The sequence below is a fragment of the Meles meles genome, chromosome 18 (assembly GCF_922984935.1).
Source record: "Meles meles chromosome 18, mMelMel3.1 paternal haplotype, whole genome shotgun sequence".
Lineage (NCBI taxonomy): Eukaryota > Metazoa > Chordata > Mammalia > Carnivora > Mustelidae > Meles > Meles meles.
In genome coordinates this window covers 4,534,921-4,553,179 of record NC_060083.1, presented here as the reverse complement: position 1 = coordinate 4,553,179, position 18,259 = coordinate 4,534,921, and the positions used below count along the sequence as shown (strand labels likewise).

The 18,259-nt window shown below is 48.0% G+C and overlaps 1 protein-coding gene across 1 annotated transcript in view; it reads right to left on the bottom strand.

The window, feature by feature from the left end:
• The window catches only part of HS3ST3A1 (heparan sulfate-glucosamine 3-sulfotransferase 3A1), a 94,186-nt gene extending 77,944 nt beyond the window's left edge, over positions 1 to 16,242 (bottom strand). Inside the window, exon 1 of the mRNA XM_045983872.1 lies at positions 14,906 to 16,242. Within this exon, the coding sequence (XP_045839828.1) occupies positions 14,906 to 15,504 (599 nt within the window). The 5' untranslated portion in view covers positions 15,505 to 16,242. The remainder of the gene's footprint in view (positions 1 to 14,905) is intronic.
• Positions 16,243 to 18,259: the final 2,017 nt, after the last annotated feature.

Below are 18,259 nucleotides of genomic sequence, written 5' to 3'. Positions count from 1 at the left end.
CTTCTCTCTCTTCCTGCCTGCCTCTCTGCCTACTTGTGATCTCTGTTTGCCAAATAAATAAATAAAATCTTAAAAAAATTTTTTTAAATATAAACACATTTTCCTGGTCCTGTTCTCTCTGGCCCACTCCCTGTGTTCTTCTGCACATTTTCACCTCTCGGCTGTGTGACGGCTGACAAAACCTCAACAGCCATGCCTTATGTGGCTCCCCAGTCCAGCCTCACTCATGAGCTCCTGCTTATTGCCCTGAAGCCCTTCCCGTTCATGCCTAACACACAGATGTTGCTCTCATAGGTGCCCGTTACTTCTTTCCATGCTCCTTACCACTGTCGCAGTTCCTCAGGAATATACCTGAGCCAGAAATCTTCAAACACCCTCCAGTTTCTCCTCCTTCCCTCATGCCTTGTGGTCCATACCACGTTTTATAATCCCTACTACCAAAATTTCTGGCAAATCTTTCTCCCATTTCCCACACCCACTGCCCAGCTCCAGATCAAGCCTCCATCGTTATCTTCTGGGTTCTGAAACAGCCACCCAGCTCCGTCTGCATCTTCCCCCTTTTTCTTATGCCACCTGGGACTAGGTGTCCACCGCAGAATCTGAGGCGATCTGTGGGTTCAATCCTCTGCTGGAAGCCCCCACTACCTACTCCCCCATTCCCGCCTCCCGAGTTGTAGTGTCCAATGTGGCGGCCACCAGCCTCATGGGGCTCAGGAAGCCATGTTGCAAGCACCAAACACACAGTAGATTTGGAAGACTCCGCAGGAAAAATGCAAAATATCTCATCTAGAAGGTTTTGTTTTTGATCACCTATTGAAATTACCGTATTTCCGACGTCTTGGCTTTGAATTCAATCAAACAATTACTGAAATTAATTTCACCTCTTCAGTCTTACTTATAAGGTGGCCCCTAGGAAATTTAATATGCCCAATGTGGTTCCCATTTATATATATAACATTATGTACAATATACATTATAATTATTAATAAGCATTTATGCTGTTATGAATAATTAATTTAACAATCAACCAATGATCATTAATATTAATCATTTATAATTAAATGATAAATTAATACTTAATTTGACATTATTATTATAAATACATTACATATGTATTTTAAGTAGACTCCACGCCTAGCATGGAGCCCAATGTGAGGCTTGAACTCGTGACCCTGAGATCAAGACCCAAGCTGAAGTCAAACATCGGAGGCTTAACGGACGGAGCCACCCAAGGGTCCTTCCCATTATATTTCTATCAGATAGCGCCGATCTAGGAGAAAGCCCATCTCCTCACACACGCCAATTACTAATCCTCACAACTCTTTCCCCATGCTTGGTTCCAGCCGTGATGTCTCACCCCTCATCTGCAAAGACAATGCTAATTCAACCACACGGCAGGATGCTTTCTCCTAACGGCGATCAGCTGTGGAAGATGACCTCCTGGTGTCCTCCCTCCAAAGGCTTTGCAGGATGCGCCGGGCACCCAGAAGACTAAAGGGAAAATGGAGACACGATAGATCTATCAACCAAGAATGCATTCAAGTACAAGGTCAAGGAGCCATCAAAATGGATTCTTCAGCTTTTGGGGAAAACGACCAAAGTCTCCTTTTGATTTTTGTTCATGTGGTCTCTCTTCCAAAACAGAACGTGTGTAGTTGAGTGTAAGATCAACTCCGTTAACATGAAATGCCACTATCCTAAACCTGCAGATCTCACCCAACTTTCTGACGTTTACTGCTCTGCAGGTAGGAGCTCTGCTCGGTCTGAGCTGGGTTAAGGTGCAAGGTTACTTCCACACCACGCGTGCACAGCGGCCATGAGGGTCGGTGGAGGCCACTCACCAGCCAGTAACAAGATTAAGTAAAGAAAGGGAAATCAACCAGGGCGCAAACTATTGGCAGTGAGCTAAAGGTCTGTTTGGGAAATAAAGTTTTATCCGAACACAGCCCAGCCTGTTCATTTACACACTAACTAAGGGTGCTTTTCCGGGACAAAAGCATGGCTCAAGGGTTGAGACCATCTGCCCCGGGGGTGGGGGGTAGGAGGATGGGGAGCGGGGTGGGGGGGGCACCTAAAATATTTACTATCAGGCCCTTTCCAGAAAAATATTGCTGACCTTTGACCCAAGGGCCAGTTTTTCATTAAGTTAACAGTCAGTCTCTTATGAAGCGGCTGAGAGCTTCACGCCCTGGAGATACAAGGTTGAAGACAACTAAGGTGGTGATTCCACAGCTTGGAGCAGGACTCCCGCTTAGTTTCCTCGAGAGACCCGGAAGCACATTCATTTTGGATTTTGCTAACAGGACTTCTGTTCACAATAGCCAGCGTCTTCCAAACTTTTTTTCCCACCAAGAGCCACTGTAACAAATACATTTTACAACTAACCCTCTCTGCACCCACTCATCTATGCCTATGTAAACATCGGAACCAACTTTGTCAAGATAATCTGTCTTGCTTATTACCACATGGGATCAACACTCCTATTTCATCCTATCGTAGTGACTTTCATTTAAAAAATTAACAATGGGGGCGCCTGGATGGCTCAGTCGTTGGGCACCTGCCTTCGGCTCAGGTCATGATCCCAGGTCCTGGGATTAAGTCCCACATTGGGCTCCCAGTTCAGCGGGGAGTTTGCTTCTCCCTCTCCCACTCCCCCTGCTTGTGTTCCCTCTCTGGCTGTGTGTGTGTCTCTCTCTCTGTCAAGAAATAAATAAAATCTTTAAAAAAATGAAAATTAAAAAAATAAAAATGGATTTTATTATAAATTCATGTCTTATGATTCACAGTTTAGGAAACTCTGGATTTAACCCCAGCTTTTGATGGTCTTCCTCCCATCATCACCACAGACCAAAGGTTATAAACTGGCCACCACTCACCTTCAGATGAGACTGATCAGGTCCCCCCATGCACAATTCTGTTTTTAGCATTGTGTTGGGTTTCTCATGATCATTATGTTATTTCTCAATTATGTTTTTTAAAAAGTCAGTATTCCGAGATCATTCTGAAAAATCAGAGGGCATGGCAATAATGAGTCTACTTTCTTACTTGGTAACCATCAGCTAGAGCTGAGAAGCGATTTTTCCCCGGCTTGCTGCCAACTCGCCACCCTCTGCCACAGGGCAAATGCACCTGAAAATCCCAAGAATTTTCATCACAGGCATTAGCGCCCCATGACCTCCCCCCAAGATAAATATAAAACAGATCCAATTTGTTTTGTTTCCATCATTAAACCCTAGCAGGGTTTTCCAGTAACCATCTGGCTCTGGGGAGAGCTTTTTTAACAGATACTTTTGTATCCCAAATCCTCCCACACCAAGAAGAAAGAGTGAGATCTCATTAGAAAGAAAAACAAGTAGCTTTTACTTCTTCTTAAAAAAGAAGAAGAAGAAGAAGAAGGAGAAGAAGAAGAAGAAAGCAAGCAAGCAAGCAAGCAAGCAAGCAAAGAAAAACCCACAGCATTTGATCAAAGAACAAGAATAATTAAGAGTCCACCAGGAAATTTAAAAAAAAAAAAAGAAAAAGAAAAAGAAACAGACGCCAGATTTTGTTTACTCCAAAGCTTTGGGAAATGAAATAATGTCATCTCTGTAGCGTTTTCCTAGAGCCACAACCTTCTGAACTATCAAGGTAGAACAGACAAGGCCCCTGTTTGGAATGATGAGGCACACAATTAGCTTTGAGCTTAACCCGGTTCTTTTTTTTTTTTTTTTTTTAAGCTACATGAACTTTGCAAGAATCTACAAAGATTTATTACCATACCAAACACATCCATCGTTTTTGACTTTGTCCTTCAAACTAGCCTGGCAACTTTGATATTTCTTATCGAAAGGAGAGATCTAATCCAAGTAAGAAGCCTGAAAAAGGGTAAAGGAATTTTATTCCCATAATTTGATTGATTACTTCCTACTCTGAACACTCAAGAGAGAAAAAGCAAACTTAAAAAAAAAAAAAGAAGAAGAAAAAAAGCAAACTTCTTCCTGTCTGTACTGGGATTTCCCCTACTAATCTTTACCAAGCAGGCAACAACCAAAAAACACAAATTTTTTGATCCACAGGCCAATCATGCTAGCTGGGTCCCCAAATCTACATGCACCAAAATATTGGGGAAGTCCGTCATCTGAGATGAAAACCAGCCACTGAAAGACGAACTGACCGTTGACTCAATTCAATTCAATGCTTTAAAGCATGCATTCTGGAAAGAGCAAAATGTAATGCTATAACTTGTTCCATTCTCCCAAATGTTTCTGTCATGGTTGCCAAGTCTCCAAAACCGAATTTGTATCTTCTGGACATAGAATTGTTTCTTAATTGTACTCTCCAGAATGGTACTGCAGAATTAGAAGCCCTAGATTCTTGTCTTTTAGCTGAACATTGAGCAAGGCACGGTGGACCCTTTGTAAGCAAGACAATCTTTATCTCCCAGATACCCTCCGACTCCAGCAACCTTTAGAGTCTATGATCCTATCCGGCTGGAACCAAAGGAAATTCACATCACCAGCGATGTCTTACGTAGCATTGACCTGACCACTACAGTAAAGGGCTTGGCGCTCATGATGACCGGCTGCCAGCGAAGCAATTAGATGATGGTGATTAATAAAATAATAATGAAGACAGACAGAATCATGCTTTGGAGTGACAATTAGGCTGTGCCCTGATGGGCAGTATTAGCATACCTCAATTAATTAAAAAAACCTGAAACGTCAATCAAAAGGTGACACAGGGGGGCTCCTGGGGGGCTCCGTCGGTTAATCTGCCTTCAGCTCAGGTCATGATCTCGGGGTCCTGGGATCAAGCCCCCGCATCATCAGCATCATTGGACTCCCTGCTCCATGGGGAGTCTGCTTCTCCCTCTCCCCGTGCTCTTCACCCCTGGCTCTGTCTCCTTCTCAAATAAATAAAATCAAGGAAGGAAGGAAGGAAAGGAGGGGGAGGAGGGGAGGAAGAAAAAATGTACACACACAGGGAAAGGTGAGAAATCAGGACGTTGGCAATGACTCAGCCGTACTCAGGAGGACCAGGCACGTGTTCAGTGGATTCTTATAGGCAATGACGGGATGTCATGACGGGATGTCATGACGGGATGAGGGGAGCCACCAGACACAGTCCCCAGCTCACCCGGCCCCAACTACCACGAGCAGCCTTCCGACTGCTCGTCCAACACCATCTTGGCTTTCCCATACAGCAGTTTAGGAGGAAATGTACTCCTGTGGACCACTTCATAGTTAAGAGGTTTTGTTGTTGTTGTTGTTGTTTTCCATAGTTAAATTGTTTGTATTTAATGGTTGGAGGGGAGGGGGAACCAAGCGAACGGCCAGGATTTTGCTACGCTCAGGAAGATGGATTTTGCCATCAGATTACTTTTGTAAAAAAAGATGGAAAGAGAAAAGTTGAGCAAACACGCAAGTGGTTTAGTTTTTCCATACAGACCAACAGACTCACAAAGGTCTAGAACTACCTTGAAAAATTTATTTTTCCAACCATATGTCGGTACATTGCCCAATTTTCTAACGAAAGGTCCATGACCAGGATCAGACATGTCCCATCCCATGGGCAGCCTTTCCATCCCCACGATCTTGGAGCCACTGGCAGAACCACACAGGGGTAATTCTGAGAACCCCACAAAATTCCCTGGTGGGGAGGAGCTGGCCCAGGATCCCACACAGCTCTACCATTGACTTGGCTCTATGACCTTGGACAAATTACTTCACCTTTCTGGGCCTCTCTTTCCTGATCTCTAGAAGGCAAAAAGCGATAGAGTCTATCTAGTAACAGTCATCATACTAATAAGATATCCAGACTACATGCGGTAACACCCAGCACAAGGTAAGGCCTCACCAAACGTCCCTAAATCCTTCCCGTCCATTTAAAATAAAAGATCGTCCATCCAGACAGAAGATCAAAAAGGAAACACTGACCTTGACGATCCTTTAGACCAGCTGGACCTCACAGACATACACAGATCATTCCCACCAGAGTAGCAAAAATACACATTCATCTCCAGCACATGCAGAATGTTCTCCAGGACACATCACGTGCTGGTCCACAACACAAGTATTGACAGCCTTCAGAAGACTAAAACCATGTCAAGTATCTTTTCCAACCAAATGGTGTGAAACTAGCGATCAATAACAAGGGGGAAACTGGAAATATTATGAATATGGAGAGATTGAACAACCTGCTCTTAAAGCAGTTTTAAGAGGGAAGTTTAGAGCAACGAATGCCTACGTTAAAAGGAAAGAAAGTTCTCAAATGAGCAACCTAACTTGACAGCTCAAGGAACTAGGAAAAGAACCATCTAAGCCCAAAGTTAGCAGAAGAAAGGAAACAAAGAGCAGAGCAGAAATCAATGGAATAGAGACTAGGAGGATATATTTCATCAAATGTCCATTTCAAGGTTCAAATATTTTGCTATTTTTTTTGAAGATTTTATTTATTTATTTGACAGACAGAGATCACAAGTAGGTAGAGAGGCAGGCAGAGAGAGAGGGGGAAGCAGGCTCCCTGCTGACCAGAGAGCCCGTTACGGGGCTCGATCCCAGGACCCTGGGATCATGACCTGAGCCGAAGGCAGAGGCTCTAACCCACTGAGCCACCCAGGTGCCCCTATTTTGCTATTTTTAAGAAAGGTTCAAAACACCCGAAGAAAAGTGTAGAGAGACTAAGATGGAAAGATGCCAAACAGCGGAGCAGAGAATGGTATTAAATCACAGAAATTTTCTTATCTACACAAGCATTATTAGCCTGCTCTTTGCACAAAACAGGTTCATAAAACTAATCCAATCAGTGGGGCACCAGGGTGGCTCAGTTGGTTAAGCCCATGACTCTAAAATTTGGCTCAGGTCATGGTCACAGGCTTGAGATCAAGCCTTTTGTGGGGCTCTGTGCTGGGCTCTGTGGAGTCTGTTTAATAAGAGTCTCCGCCTCCCCCTCCCTCTGCCCCTCCCCAATACTCTCTCTGTCTCTAAAAAGCACAAAAACTGATCCAATCAAGAAAGAGAATAACGACTAAGAGGAAACACTAGGTTTTTCGTGTCTCAAGAGTCAGTGTGCCCGGTTTTGTTTTGCTTAAGTAAAGATGTAATGTGGATAACACTATTTTTACAGTTGTTAAAAATATCAAAGGCAATGTTTCAAGGGAGATTTTCATTACTCTGGTAAAGCAGAATCTCCAATGCACAACTGTGTGTGTTTAAAACCATAAGCAGAAAATGCCACGGTGCCCCCCAGGAGGGACATTTGAATCAGATGATGCGAGACAGCCAGGCTCAGTAGTCCCAGTGGGAAACCTCCTCCCTCCCCCCTCCCCCAGGTGCCCAGGTCCTGGTTCTCCAGTGTTCTAGAAGCTGGATTTTCTCTGGTCCTTCCTCGTCCTTGAACCCTGGGATTGCTCTGTGTCTGTGTCGCTCCCACGCCTGGTCTCCTAAGCCACAGTGTGTAAACCAAAGACACCGGGTCAAGTGAGCAGACAGAAAAGGGAAGCTGGAGAGAAGATCTGAGCTATGCGGGACCTCAGCCATGAGAGCAATCATTCAGCCCCATGACCAGCTTCCCTGCCCAACAACTGCTTCTCCTATGTTGCAGCCAAAAAACCAGATGCCCACGATGGATTTGCCTGTGACCCCTAACTGCCGTTCTCTGTGCTCTCTAAACCTGTCCGGGACGTCACCAAAGTTTCAGAACAAGCAGGATTCGGTCAGGGGTGGGTGACTTTCTATTTTGTCTTCACGTTAACATGCACCAGTCCTAAGAGAAGAGAAGCAAGGAAACAGGAAACAGTCTCTGTGTTTGTTTCAGGGACAGGAGACTAGGAGGGGAGCCGTGGGCCGGTTCTACTGGGGAATGAGCAGAGGGAAGGATCGGCATGTCTGGAAGCGACAGGTGTTGGCTGGGGCAGGGAACGCTGGCAGGCCCATGCCCGGGGCCTTCAGAAGGAAAGAAGGGACAGAGCAGAGACGGGAGCCGGCGGGCAGAGCAGAGGAGTCCTGCGATCAGAGCCCTCTCCTATAATGCCATAAGGCATCTCCTCCCTTCTTAGTGGATGTGGCTGTTTTCCCTTTGGTTTTAAAGTAATATTAGATAGTAAGACTGTTTAAAAAAAAAAAAAAAAAGCACCAGGGCGCCTGGGTGGCTCAGTCGGTGAAACGTCTGCCTTTGGCTCAGGTCATGATCCCAGGGTCTTGGGATTGAGCCCCCTGTCTTTTAGGTAGCTTCCCTCTGCCCCTCCCCCCTGCTCATGCTCTCTCTCTCTCCAAAAAAAAAAAAAAAAAAAAAAAAAAGGTGCAAAAAATTCTCAGATACCCCTCCACCCAGACTCCCCTAAGGTTAGCATCCCACATTACTCTCGTACTGTGATCAAATCCCAGAACTGATCTTGGTATCATTCCATGAACAGACTAGCCCTGTAATTCCCATTCTCCCGTCGGGATCTCATCAAGGGTGCCGCACGCACGGTGTTTACTCACTAGTGGTTAGTCTCTTATCTCTGATCTGCACGATCTCCGTGTGATAACAAGGCGGCGTTAACCTTCGCACCTGGCTATAATGGGGGTCTGCCAGGGTCTCCTTTCTGGTGTTCCTATTTTTCCCCTCGTCCCCTGCGTAACTTTCACCTGACCGCTGCCCAGTTCCCCCACCGGGAAGGATTCTCTCTTTGGGACTCTGAAAGCAACCTCCCGTGACACCAGCCCCTGTGGGTGGGATCTTCATTGTCTGTCTCCGTGCATTCGGGATTAAACATGCTTCTGTGTGGTGCCTGTTCGGAATCTGGGGACCCTCCTCCAGAGCCTGTGCACCGCAGGGGAAGGAATAAGGCTGCATTACTGCTGTCAAAATAAAATCATCTGGAAGTATTTTCATTTGAAGCCGGCTTTCAGAAACAGAGGCAAGACACACTAACGAAACTAATCTGGGGCATCTGGCGTTCCTTTTCACTCATGCACATTTCTAATAAAAATCTCCTAATCATTTATATCTTGTTTCTCAGGTTTATGGTGAAGGCAAGTCTCTTTTATTTCTCTCCAAAGAATAAACTCCTTGCCTAGAAGGAGTGAGCTCAGACAGGCAAAGCACAGCTCAGCCACGCTAGACAGGCGATCCGCGCTCCAGGTGCTACCCAAGGTGACCTGTCCCGCTTTCCCTAATGAAGACAGCACTTTCTCTCTGATAACAGGTTTTTCCAAGTTCAAGCGGCAGCCTGGGTCCCTTGCTGACTCTCCCTCCCACTAGGTGGCGCTCCATGTCACCTCCACAGTGGGCTGCCCTCCACCGTCTGCAGGAAAGGATTCTATTTTTCAACTGTGCAAGAAAATCACACGGCTGGTGGCAAGTACCAGATTTCATTCATAATGAGCACTCCCTCTTTTCTTTCTTTTTTTTTTTAACATTCACTGTCATCTGACAGCTTCTGAAACAGGTCAAGCCTGGACTTTTGGGATACTGTCCTCAAGGGATCACAGGGCAGCACGGTGGTCATGACCTTTCTGACTAATGCCAAAAAAAAAAAAAAAAAAAAAAAATCAAGGGTTGCATCACCAGAGACCAGCAACTGGGAAGATGCTTCAGGTCACCGAACTCTGCATTTCCTCAGTTTCTCAGTTCTGGTCTCACACAGGTTTATCTGTTAACTGTATCACGAGCTGCCACAGAGATTCTTCAAACTGTATCAAATCAGCAAACGTGCTGTGGAGCACCTTAAGACACTGTCTCAAATGCGAGGAGCAGGGAGTTACAACATTGTGTGGTTACAGTACCACTCTGATTCCCTATTAAAGGCATAGCTTCAGTAAGAAATCTCATTTTCACAACTGTAACTCATCACCCCAGCAGAAACCGATTTTCAAAAAGCGGGGAGTCTAGGATCACCGGGAAATCACCGGGAAACATACCAAGAAAGGACACTTTTTAAACCACTGAGCCACCCAGGCGCCCCGAAAGGACACTCTTTATCAGCCAAGTTACTATTACTTGGGGGAGGAAGACGTCCTCCCCCTAAGGAAAAGTGCTAAGTGCGTAAAGTTCCCATCAGGACCCGGCAGTTAGGACTGATGGTTAATTGCAATTTGCAGTTGTTCACATAGTTCCCCCCTTAGAGATGGGAGGCCCTTTCGTTGTTTATATCAAGGAGGTTTGTTTGCTCTGTGACACTCTTCCCCTAGCAATGTGAGCATCTGGTCTATGTAAGGTTAGCCCCCTCATGTCATTAATTGCACAGGCTTATTATTTTATTCCCATGACCCCCTCCAAAATACAGATCTGGCATGTACGCCTTGCTGGCCAATCAACAGACTTATGTATACGAGACACATATTTTGGCCGGAGGGTTCTCTTTTCAAGGGGAGGGCGGAAGACCGTATTATGGAGCGTTTTTTGCTCTGAGACAGTTACGCCTTTCACATGAAACGTACCCGCACACGATAAATCTCATTGTTATACAGGAATATTGGAGCACACAAGGTATTCCCGGTTCCAGGCCATAACAAATGTGGGTTTTGTTGTTGCTGTTTGTTTTTAATGGCTGGACCCATCAATCCCACAGCCTGTTGCATATCCTGAGTGTCTGATAGTGCTCGGGCGTTCGACAGGCCCTTAGTAACTTGCCTGTTACTAACTCCATCACTTTACGCAACCTACGCGGTGCCTGCTCTCACCCGCACCCCTGGACACACACACGTACGGGAACTAGGCTATCCGAACTGGTATTGATGGGAGTTGTCCGCTGGGATGCTAAGCCCAGAGGGGAGACGCTCAGCTAACAAAATGATAGTACCGCGGCTCGCAAAGGGGCTGTTTGCAGCCTCTGGGGGGAATAGAGAGTGTATCCTCCCTGAGAGCTCCTGAGAACTCTATGCCCAAATTACACCCTCTCCCCCTGTAGACGAGCACCCTAGACTCACCGTCCAAAGCAACTTCTGCCCACTTTCCTCCTCACCCCACATCCCGTCCCACTGTTCTTAACGCTGCTCTAAGGACAGAAGAGCTCTCTTTGGACTTCAGTCCCTATGACCTTGCATGGGTGGCCAGACTCTGCAGCTCCCTTGGCTCGAATTTCATTTCCACCCCTTCGCGCAGAAGGGGCTCGTCGCTCAGGAGGGTGGGAAACTGTACAGGGAGGTACTTTGCAGCTGCTCCCAGCTGCTAAGAAAGGCCGGTTTCTCCTGATAGGAACCGAAAGTTCCTCTGTTCCATCTGCCTCCTCAGTGGATTTGGAAAACAAGGCAATGATCTTTAGAGGCCAGAAAATTTTTAAATTTTGATGAAGCTGGGGTGGACTTGGGGGGGGGGAGAGAACCAACTCCTAAACCCCAAGTTGAGTGATCTTTGATCTTCCTGGATGCTACAGAGTAAAATATTTTAGTGATACTCTTCTCCACTCAAATGATCCAGTATTCCTAAATTAAACACATGAACACATAAAGTACTAGCACTTTCAGAAACACGGAACACTTACTATCTTGCCCCCAAATTTGAGATGAGACGGAAACGGTACAGAAAATATAGTGTTATTTATATATACATATATATGTGTGTACACATGTATCTTAAATACTTTATAAATAGGTATCATTTGTCTAACAACAACAACAACAACAACAACAACAAAAACACAACACAACTTGTTGGCGCAGAAATACACAGGGAGAGGGAGGCCTTCTTCCTGAATTCTAACCTGCTTCTGAGCTACCATAGAGGCATTTGGCATTCCAGAAAAGGATCCAGAGTTTTAAAGCAAATGCAACAATCCCCTACGTTCCTTTATGAACCCGCCACCCATACAATGGAAATGCAGACTGTTCACTGCAAAGCATTGCTTTCCCATGACATGCAAGCCACAAACATTTGTTGCACTGGTATCATGTCTGCTAAATTAAGTAATGTGGAATGTTTTTTAAAACCCTATCAGGGTGGAGTTTCATTCACATACAGAAGACTCGGGTGAAGCATCCCCTGTGATGGTTAATAAATTTCCTGACATATAAATATCGGACTGTTTTCATTTGTTCTAGAATAACATTAGGACATCTTAAACCAATTCAGAGTAACTTCCTTTCTTCAGGGATTTAAAAAAAAAAACTCACTTTCTTGCCTTTACTACCAACCTGTTGGAAGAAAGAAATTGATTTTACTGGTCTCCCAGTGCAATTTGAAAAGTACTTTATGTTTTCTCCCAGTGGAAATTTACGAGGGAAATTTACCAAAACATCCCAGCCATGGTGTCCTTCTTGTTTTCATTCTCAAATTCATTCTCCATGGCTTTTTCCTCCGCCTTCCTAACAACACACTTCTCCCTTTGTCTGGACAGTAGGGGGCACTGCCACAACGAACTATTATTATGGCCAACTGTGAGATGTCACCAGGGGGAAAAACACACGAGTGGACATATAGGATTGTCCCATGTCAATGAGCATCTACAAAATATTTTACACATTTTTTTCCTCCATAATTCACTTTAGGGTGCAAACGCTGCAGTTTTCTTTCTGTTCATGTTGGTGGTGGCGGGGAGGGGACAGGGAGTTAGCAGTCTGTGGTCAAAATCCCGTATTACAGATTTGGGGCTGACTCAGGAAGGTCTCACCAAATCCCTAACTGTAAATACTAGCTAAACACAGGCGGTAACATGTGCTTAATATAGGTTAAGTAGTATTCCGTGCAAGAGATTTTTTTTTTCATAGTTAGTCTTCAGTTTCTCTCGCAAACATCAAACTCCCAAGTTCAGAGCCAAGATGAAAGAGAACTGTGGCAAAATTTCATTAAATAATTGCATAATCCAGGCTGCATAGGTGGAGGATTTTTTTTTAAGTAAGAGTTTTATATGTAATTGAGTTAAACTTAAATTTATGCATCCAATAAAAACCATTGCAAATGGTAAAACAAAGACATTGCTCCAACACTTAGAAAATTAAATTCAGCAAACCATGAAGTCTACCATACAGTTATTTTTGTAACTACCATAAATTGCTTTATAACACTCCTCTGCTGGAATCCAGCAGAAACAATCCAAGGAGAGATTTACTTTACAGTGTGCATCTAGCTTCCAAAAGAGTGACCTAAAAGTTTAGGACTCTTTCTTCTTCTTCCCTTTTTTTTTTTTTTTGGTTCGTACTTGTGTTTCTAGTTACGTTGAAACCTTCCTTCTCTTACATGAGCTTAGAAAGGCTCACAGAAAATAAGATCCAGGTCTGTAGATATCCTGTGCCCTCAAATACCGATTTCTGGAATAAGAAGAAACAATCCTACTTTGTGGAAATAGGGTCTATATGGCAAAACAAAAATAAAGGGTTTTAGTACTAAATATTTCACCATATTTAATGGCACCTCACAGCCAAACGTTGTCTTAGACCTTTCGTGAAACTGACTTGAAATGTGTTCCCTTCTAGCACTATAGGAGGCCCAATTCAATGCAAACGGCTATAGATAAGAGTTTTAGGGGTCTTTAATCACTTCTTTCTTGTGTCCTTGATGGAAAAAACAGAGCTGCCTTTGTGCTAAAAAGAAGGACCTGTTGTTTTCAGATTCAACAGGTCATTTTTATAAGAACTTCCCAGAGGATACAACATAAATGATAGAAACACAAGGGTATTTTTTAAGTGCCTAATGATTTTAAATGATATATATTCTATATTGAGGGAAGGTTGTTTGTTTTTCTTTCCAACAAATGGAAAGTTACTATTTTAAAAGTGTTTAATGTTTGAACTTGACTTTTAGGACCCAATGTTTTCTCCTAAAGTTGGGTTACTGTAAATTGGGCTCCCGAAATCAACCTGGGGGTGTGCCTGACCAGCCTCAAGTAAATAAACTTGTCAGATCATGTTCATTTCTGTTTGGGAGATGAATTATTTGTTTAGTGGACTTTTGAAATATATCTAAATTGTGCCGTCACTTTTGCAATGTTCTTTCAGTTAAAATAACAGAGAATGCATACTTAATGAACAAGATGAAACTTCGTAAAGTGAGCATTCCGACCACGTGATTTTTGGTTGTTCTCAGAGGAAAGAAACAGGCCAATATTTTATGGCAAATAAAATCCAGGTGACACCAGGATTTATTGGCGTTTGGCTGATTCCATTACTAAAGGTGGTCTAAATTTGAGAAGACTGGCAAATTTAAGATCAAGATCCGAATCAGACTTGTTTCCTAAACTTTTATTAGGAGGCTTTTTCACAATGTAACCAGTGTCCTTATTTTTCCCCCTTTTCTTCTCTTAAAGGAAAAAAAAATTGGCTACCTCTTGTGTAAAGAGGGTTGTTTGAAGACGTTTAGGAAAGTTTCAGCCAGGCCAAAAACACAAGGTAGCATTCCCTTTAAATTTAGAGAACACTTTCCAAAACTCATTCCTCACCACGAACAAAAGTTATTTTATCCAGGAAGCCCCTCCTTAAAGCACACTGACTGGCTCTTGGCACTTGCGCGAACATATATTTCCCAACTACCGAGACTCTACGGAGTTCTTGACACTTTTACTAAGTCTCCATATTACTTACCACCCAGGACAATGATCTGGACAAGGGTCAAGGTAAATGAACACGTGAGGGCAAAGACTGCGGGAGCCTCAGGGGCTAGTTCCGCAGATAAGTAAGAAATAAAAACTAGGCGTTCTGGGGAGCGCGTGGAGTAGACTGTAAGGAACAGGTTTCTCACTTAGCAAGTTCCTTTCCCCCCCTTTTAGCTAACAACAAGGCCACTTTCAAGGAGCAGGAGGAAAAGAAAAAATCACCAAGGCCAAAATTTCCCTCCCACCGCCTTCCTCGACACCCACGTCCCTGGAAGCAGAAGGCACGGGGGGAGGGGGGGACGAGACCCCTCAACGGAAAAGCAACCACTGAGGACCCTTTGCCCTCTGCAGGAAACCGGGAGGGAGGGGAGCGGGTCCCCCCACCCCGCGCTTCGGCTGTGCCCTGCGCCAGCTCACCGGTACCAGGCGAGGCCCTTGTCGTAGCTGCGGTCGAAGAAGTGGGGCTCGGCGCCCACGGCGCGCACATCGGGGTGCACGCGCAGGAACTCGAGCAGCGCCCGCGTGCCGCCCTTCTTCACGCCGATGATGATGGCCTGCGGCAGCTGCTTGCTGCCTTCGTCCAGCAGCAGGGCCAGGGTCCCCGGCGGGGCCTCGGCCACGCTGCTCCCGGCCCCGGAGCCGCCGGGACCTCCGGCCAGCCCGGGGGGCTCCTCTTCCCAGGCCGCCTCCTGGCCGTCGTCGCGCGGCGCGGGCGGCCGGCGTCCCCGCCACTGCCGCAGCTGCAGGAGGCGCTTCCTGTGCGCCGCCGCCGGCCACACCGCCAGCTCCCTCGGGCCTCCCGCCAGGGCGCCGCGTCCCGGGGCCCCCGCCTCGTCGCCGCCGCCCGACGGCCGCAGCGCCGGGCCCGCCAGGCTCTGGCAGCGCTCGGCCAGGCAGTAGAAGACGTACAGGGACGTGAGCAGGGAGCAGAGCATGAGCAAGAACTTCCGGAAGATGCTGCGGGACAGCGGCTCGGCGGAGGCGGGGTGGGCGCCGGCCGGGCCCGGAGGGGCCATCCTAGCCGGAGGCGACGTCGGGCCGCGCGCGGGCCATGCTAGGCCGGGACTCCGCCGGGTGCCGCGACCTCCTGCGGGGGGCCCCGCATCGCCCGTGCGTCCCTGCGGCCGTGCGAGCTGCCCCGGGGGGACTGAGCCCCGGGCGCCCCGCGCGGGGTCCCTGCCTCCGGTCGAGGGGGCGGGAGGGGGTCGTGGTGCCGTGCTTAGGAAACCATCGTCTTAGCCTCGCCCGAGTCCCGAGCCTTGGGGTGGCCCGCGGCGCCCCGCTTCTCTGAGAGTCGCCGGATCGGGGGTCCTGGCGGCGGCGGCGAAGGCGTGCGTCTCAGCGCCGGCCCCGAGCGGCCTCCCGGCGCGGGTCCCCGCTCAGCGATCCTGCATCCCTCGCTCGGTCCCGGGGAGGGCACTCGAGGCTCCCGGGCCGCGGAGCTCCGTGCGCTGCAGACAGCTGCGAGCGATAGTCCCTTCCTTCGTGCCGGTGGCCGCCCGGGCGCGCCCTCTGCACCCCGCTGCGAGGTCCCACCGACTCTCTCTGCCCCAGCGGGAACCGGAGGCCCGCGGCGGGCCGTGCACTCCTCTTCGCGCGCGCCCGGCTGCTCCAAACTGCCTTCGGTCCCCACCTGGGAGCGGCGTGCCGGAGCCGGGCTGCGCGGGACCTGTCAGCGGCCGCGCCACGGTGCTCGCAGGCGCTCCCCCGCCGCCTCCCGACCGTCGCCGCCGCCACACGTGGGGCGCGGAGGGCAGCAAACTTGGCGGTGACGTCAACGGCCCGGGCCGCACCGGCCCCCGGACGAGCGCAGCCGAGCGGACGGGGTGGGATGGAGAAAAGGTGGCGCGGACCCCGCAGCGTCGGCCCAATGACATCGGAGAGGGCGGGGGCGACCGGGGCGACGCCCCTTCCCCACTCCGCCCTCCCTGCACCGCCGCTGCCTCGCCCCCTTTCCGGCGAGCGGGGCGTCTGCGGGGGCTCCGGGGTAGTCTGAGTGACAGCTAGGGCCGGCCGGATCCCCGGGGGCCTGACTTCCATCCGACCCACCCCGCAGCCTCGGCTCAGCCCTTGACTCCCTCGGAGCCCCTGCTCCCGCCTCTGTCGCTCCATCCTACGCGCCCCCGCCCCGCCCCCTGCCACCTCCCCGGCCCTTTGGAAGTTTTGTTGGCTGCCTTGGCCAGTCCCCGAGGCACGCCACGCCCCCGTTTGTCTGGGGCGCACTGAGTTCCTCCCGGCCGCCCCGGCTGGCACCTACTCGAAGTGTGCGCAGCCGGCCGGGAGGCAAGCCTTTTAGCCTCTCGGCGGTATTTTATTTTGTCTTTCCTTGTGCCGGTCTTGCCTTGTGTTAGTTTAGGATGATCGAGAGTTTCCCCAGGACCTAGAAAGGAAGAACCTCTTGGGAAACGAACGAGTAAATGAATCAAGGAGAGAAATCAAGTTTTAGAAAAAAAAAAATTAGCTCCGATTTCACATCCTTATGGCTTTTGATGAAGGAATTTGTTTATGTTGTGTGTACTAGCGCGCGTGTTTGTAGGGGAGTGTGTGGACGCGCGCGCGCGGGCGTGTGCGCACGCGTCTGGGTAAAGGAGTTAAATATCCTTTCCCAAACAGCGGTTTCCTCTTTCTCTTGCCTCCCCTGACCCTATATCCTCTTCACGCGCTCCTCGGAGAGTAGGTCAGGAAGGGATACAAATCACCTTGCTGTTTAATGGAGGGAGGTGGCCCGTGGACCCTGCATGGGGTGGTTTTTAATTCCATTTCGATTTGTTGCTGATTTCTTAGCTTCCTTGTCTCAGCAGGACGCCCGGCAATGTGGGCGGTAGCCTGACCGCTGGGCACCAACCCGTGTAAGTTACACTGGCAGCTCTCTGGGCCCAGTGTAGACGCTGACCAGACCCCTCCCCCGCCCACACACACTCCACCCTCGCTCCCCTCCCTAGAGCAGGCACCGCATCCTGGGCCTCACAGGGAATTAAGCTGCCGGCTGCTGGGACTTCCCAACCTTCTCGCCTGCCTTCCTGCGCTCTGTGCTCTATTTGACCATGGAAGTGGAAGTCAGGGGAGTCCTACCGACCCTTCTAAAGAACATCCAGTGATTCTAACTCTGTGAGCGGGTGGCGCTGGTGTATTTGTGCCTTTGCCGGACGTGGCTCTATGTTTATGAAGTACCAATCCCACTGTATTCTACAAAGCAGCCAAGAGCTTATTAGCTTCCGATGCCCTCAAGCAATGAAGTTTTACAAGGATGAACAGTGAGGACTGCCAGGGTCTGCTGTCTTTGTGTCCTAAAATTGGATATCGACAAACCAGTTCGGTGTTAGTACGGTCTTGAGCTGTAATATATTGTGAAGTTTTTCTCTAGATATTTCAGTCTGATTTGCAGAAGGAAGACATAAAAATAAAGACCAGTTTAAAATGAAGCCGAAAGCCTATACAGTCTCCTAAGTACCAACAAACATGCCTTGGTTTCCTCCTTGGGCAAATGATGGTCTCCACGTACCCTTCCAAAGCTGCAACAGGATACAAGATCATGCATTTATGCTTTCTCATTTCAAAGAGGTATTTTCTTTACCGGAACGTTGAAGACCTACACTGTTGAGGAGACATGGTTTCAGGATCACGCACAATGTCTAGGGCAGCACTGGGCCTCCCAAATAAATTCTGAGCCACAAATACAAGCCTTAAAGGCAACTTTGAGATTTCCACCAACCACCTTGAAAAGGGTTAAAAAGAAACAGGTGAAGTCAATGTTAATAATGTCTCCGGCGT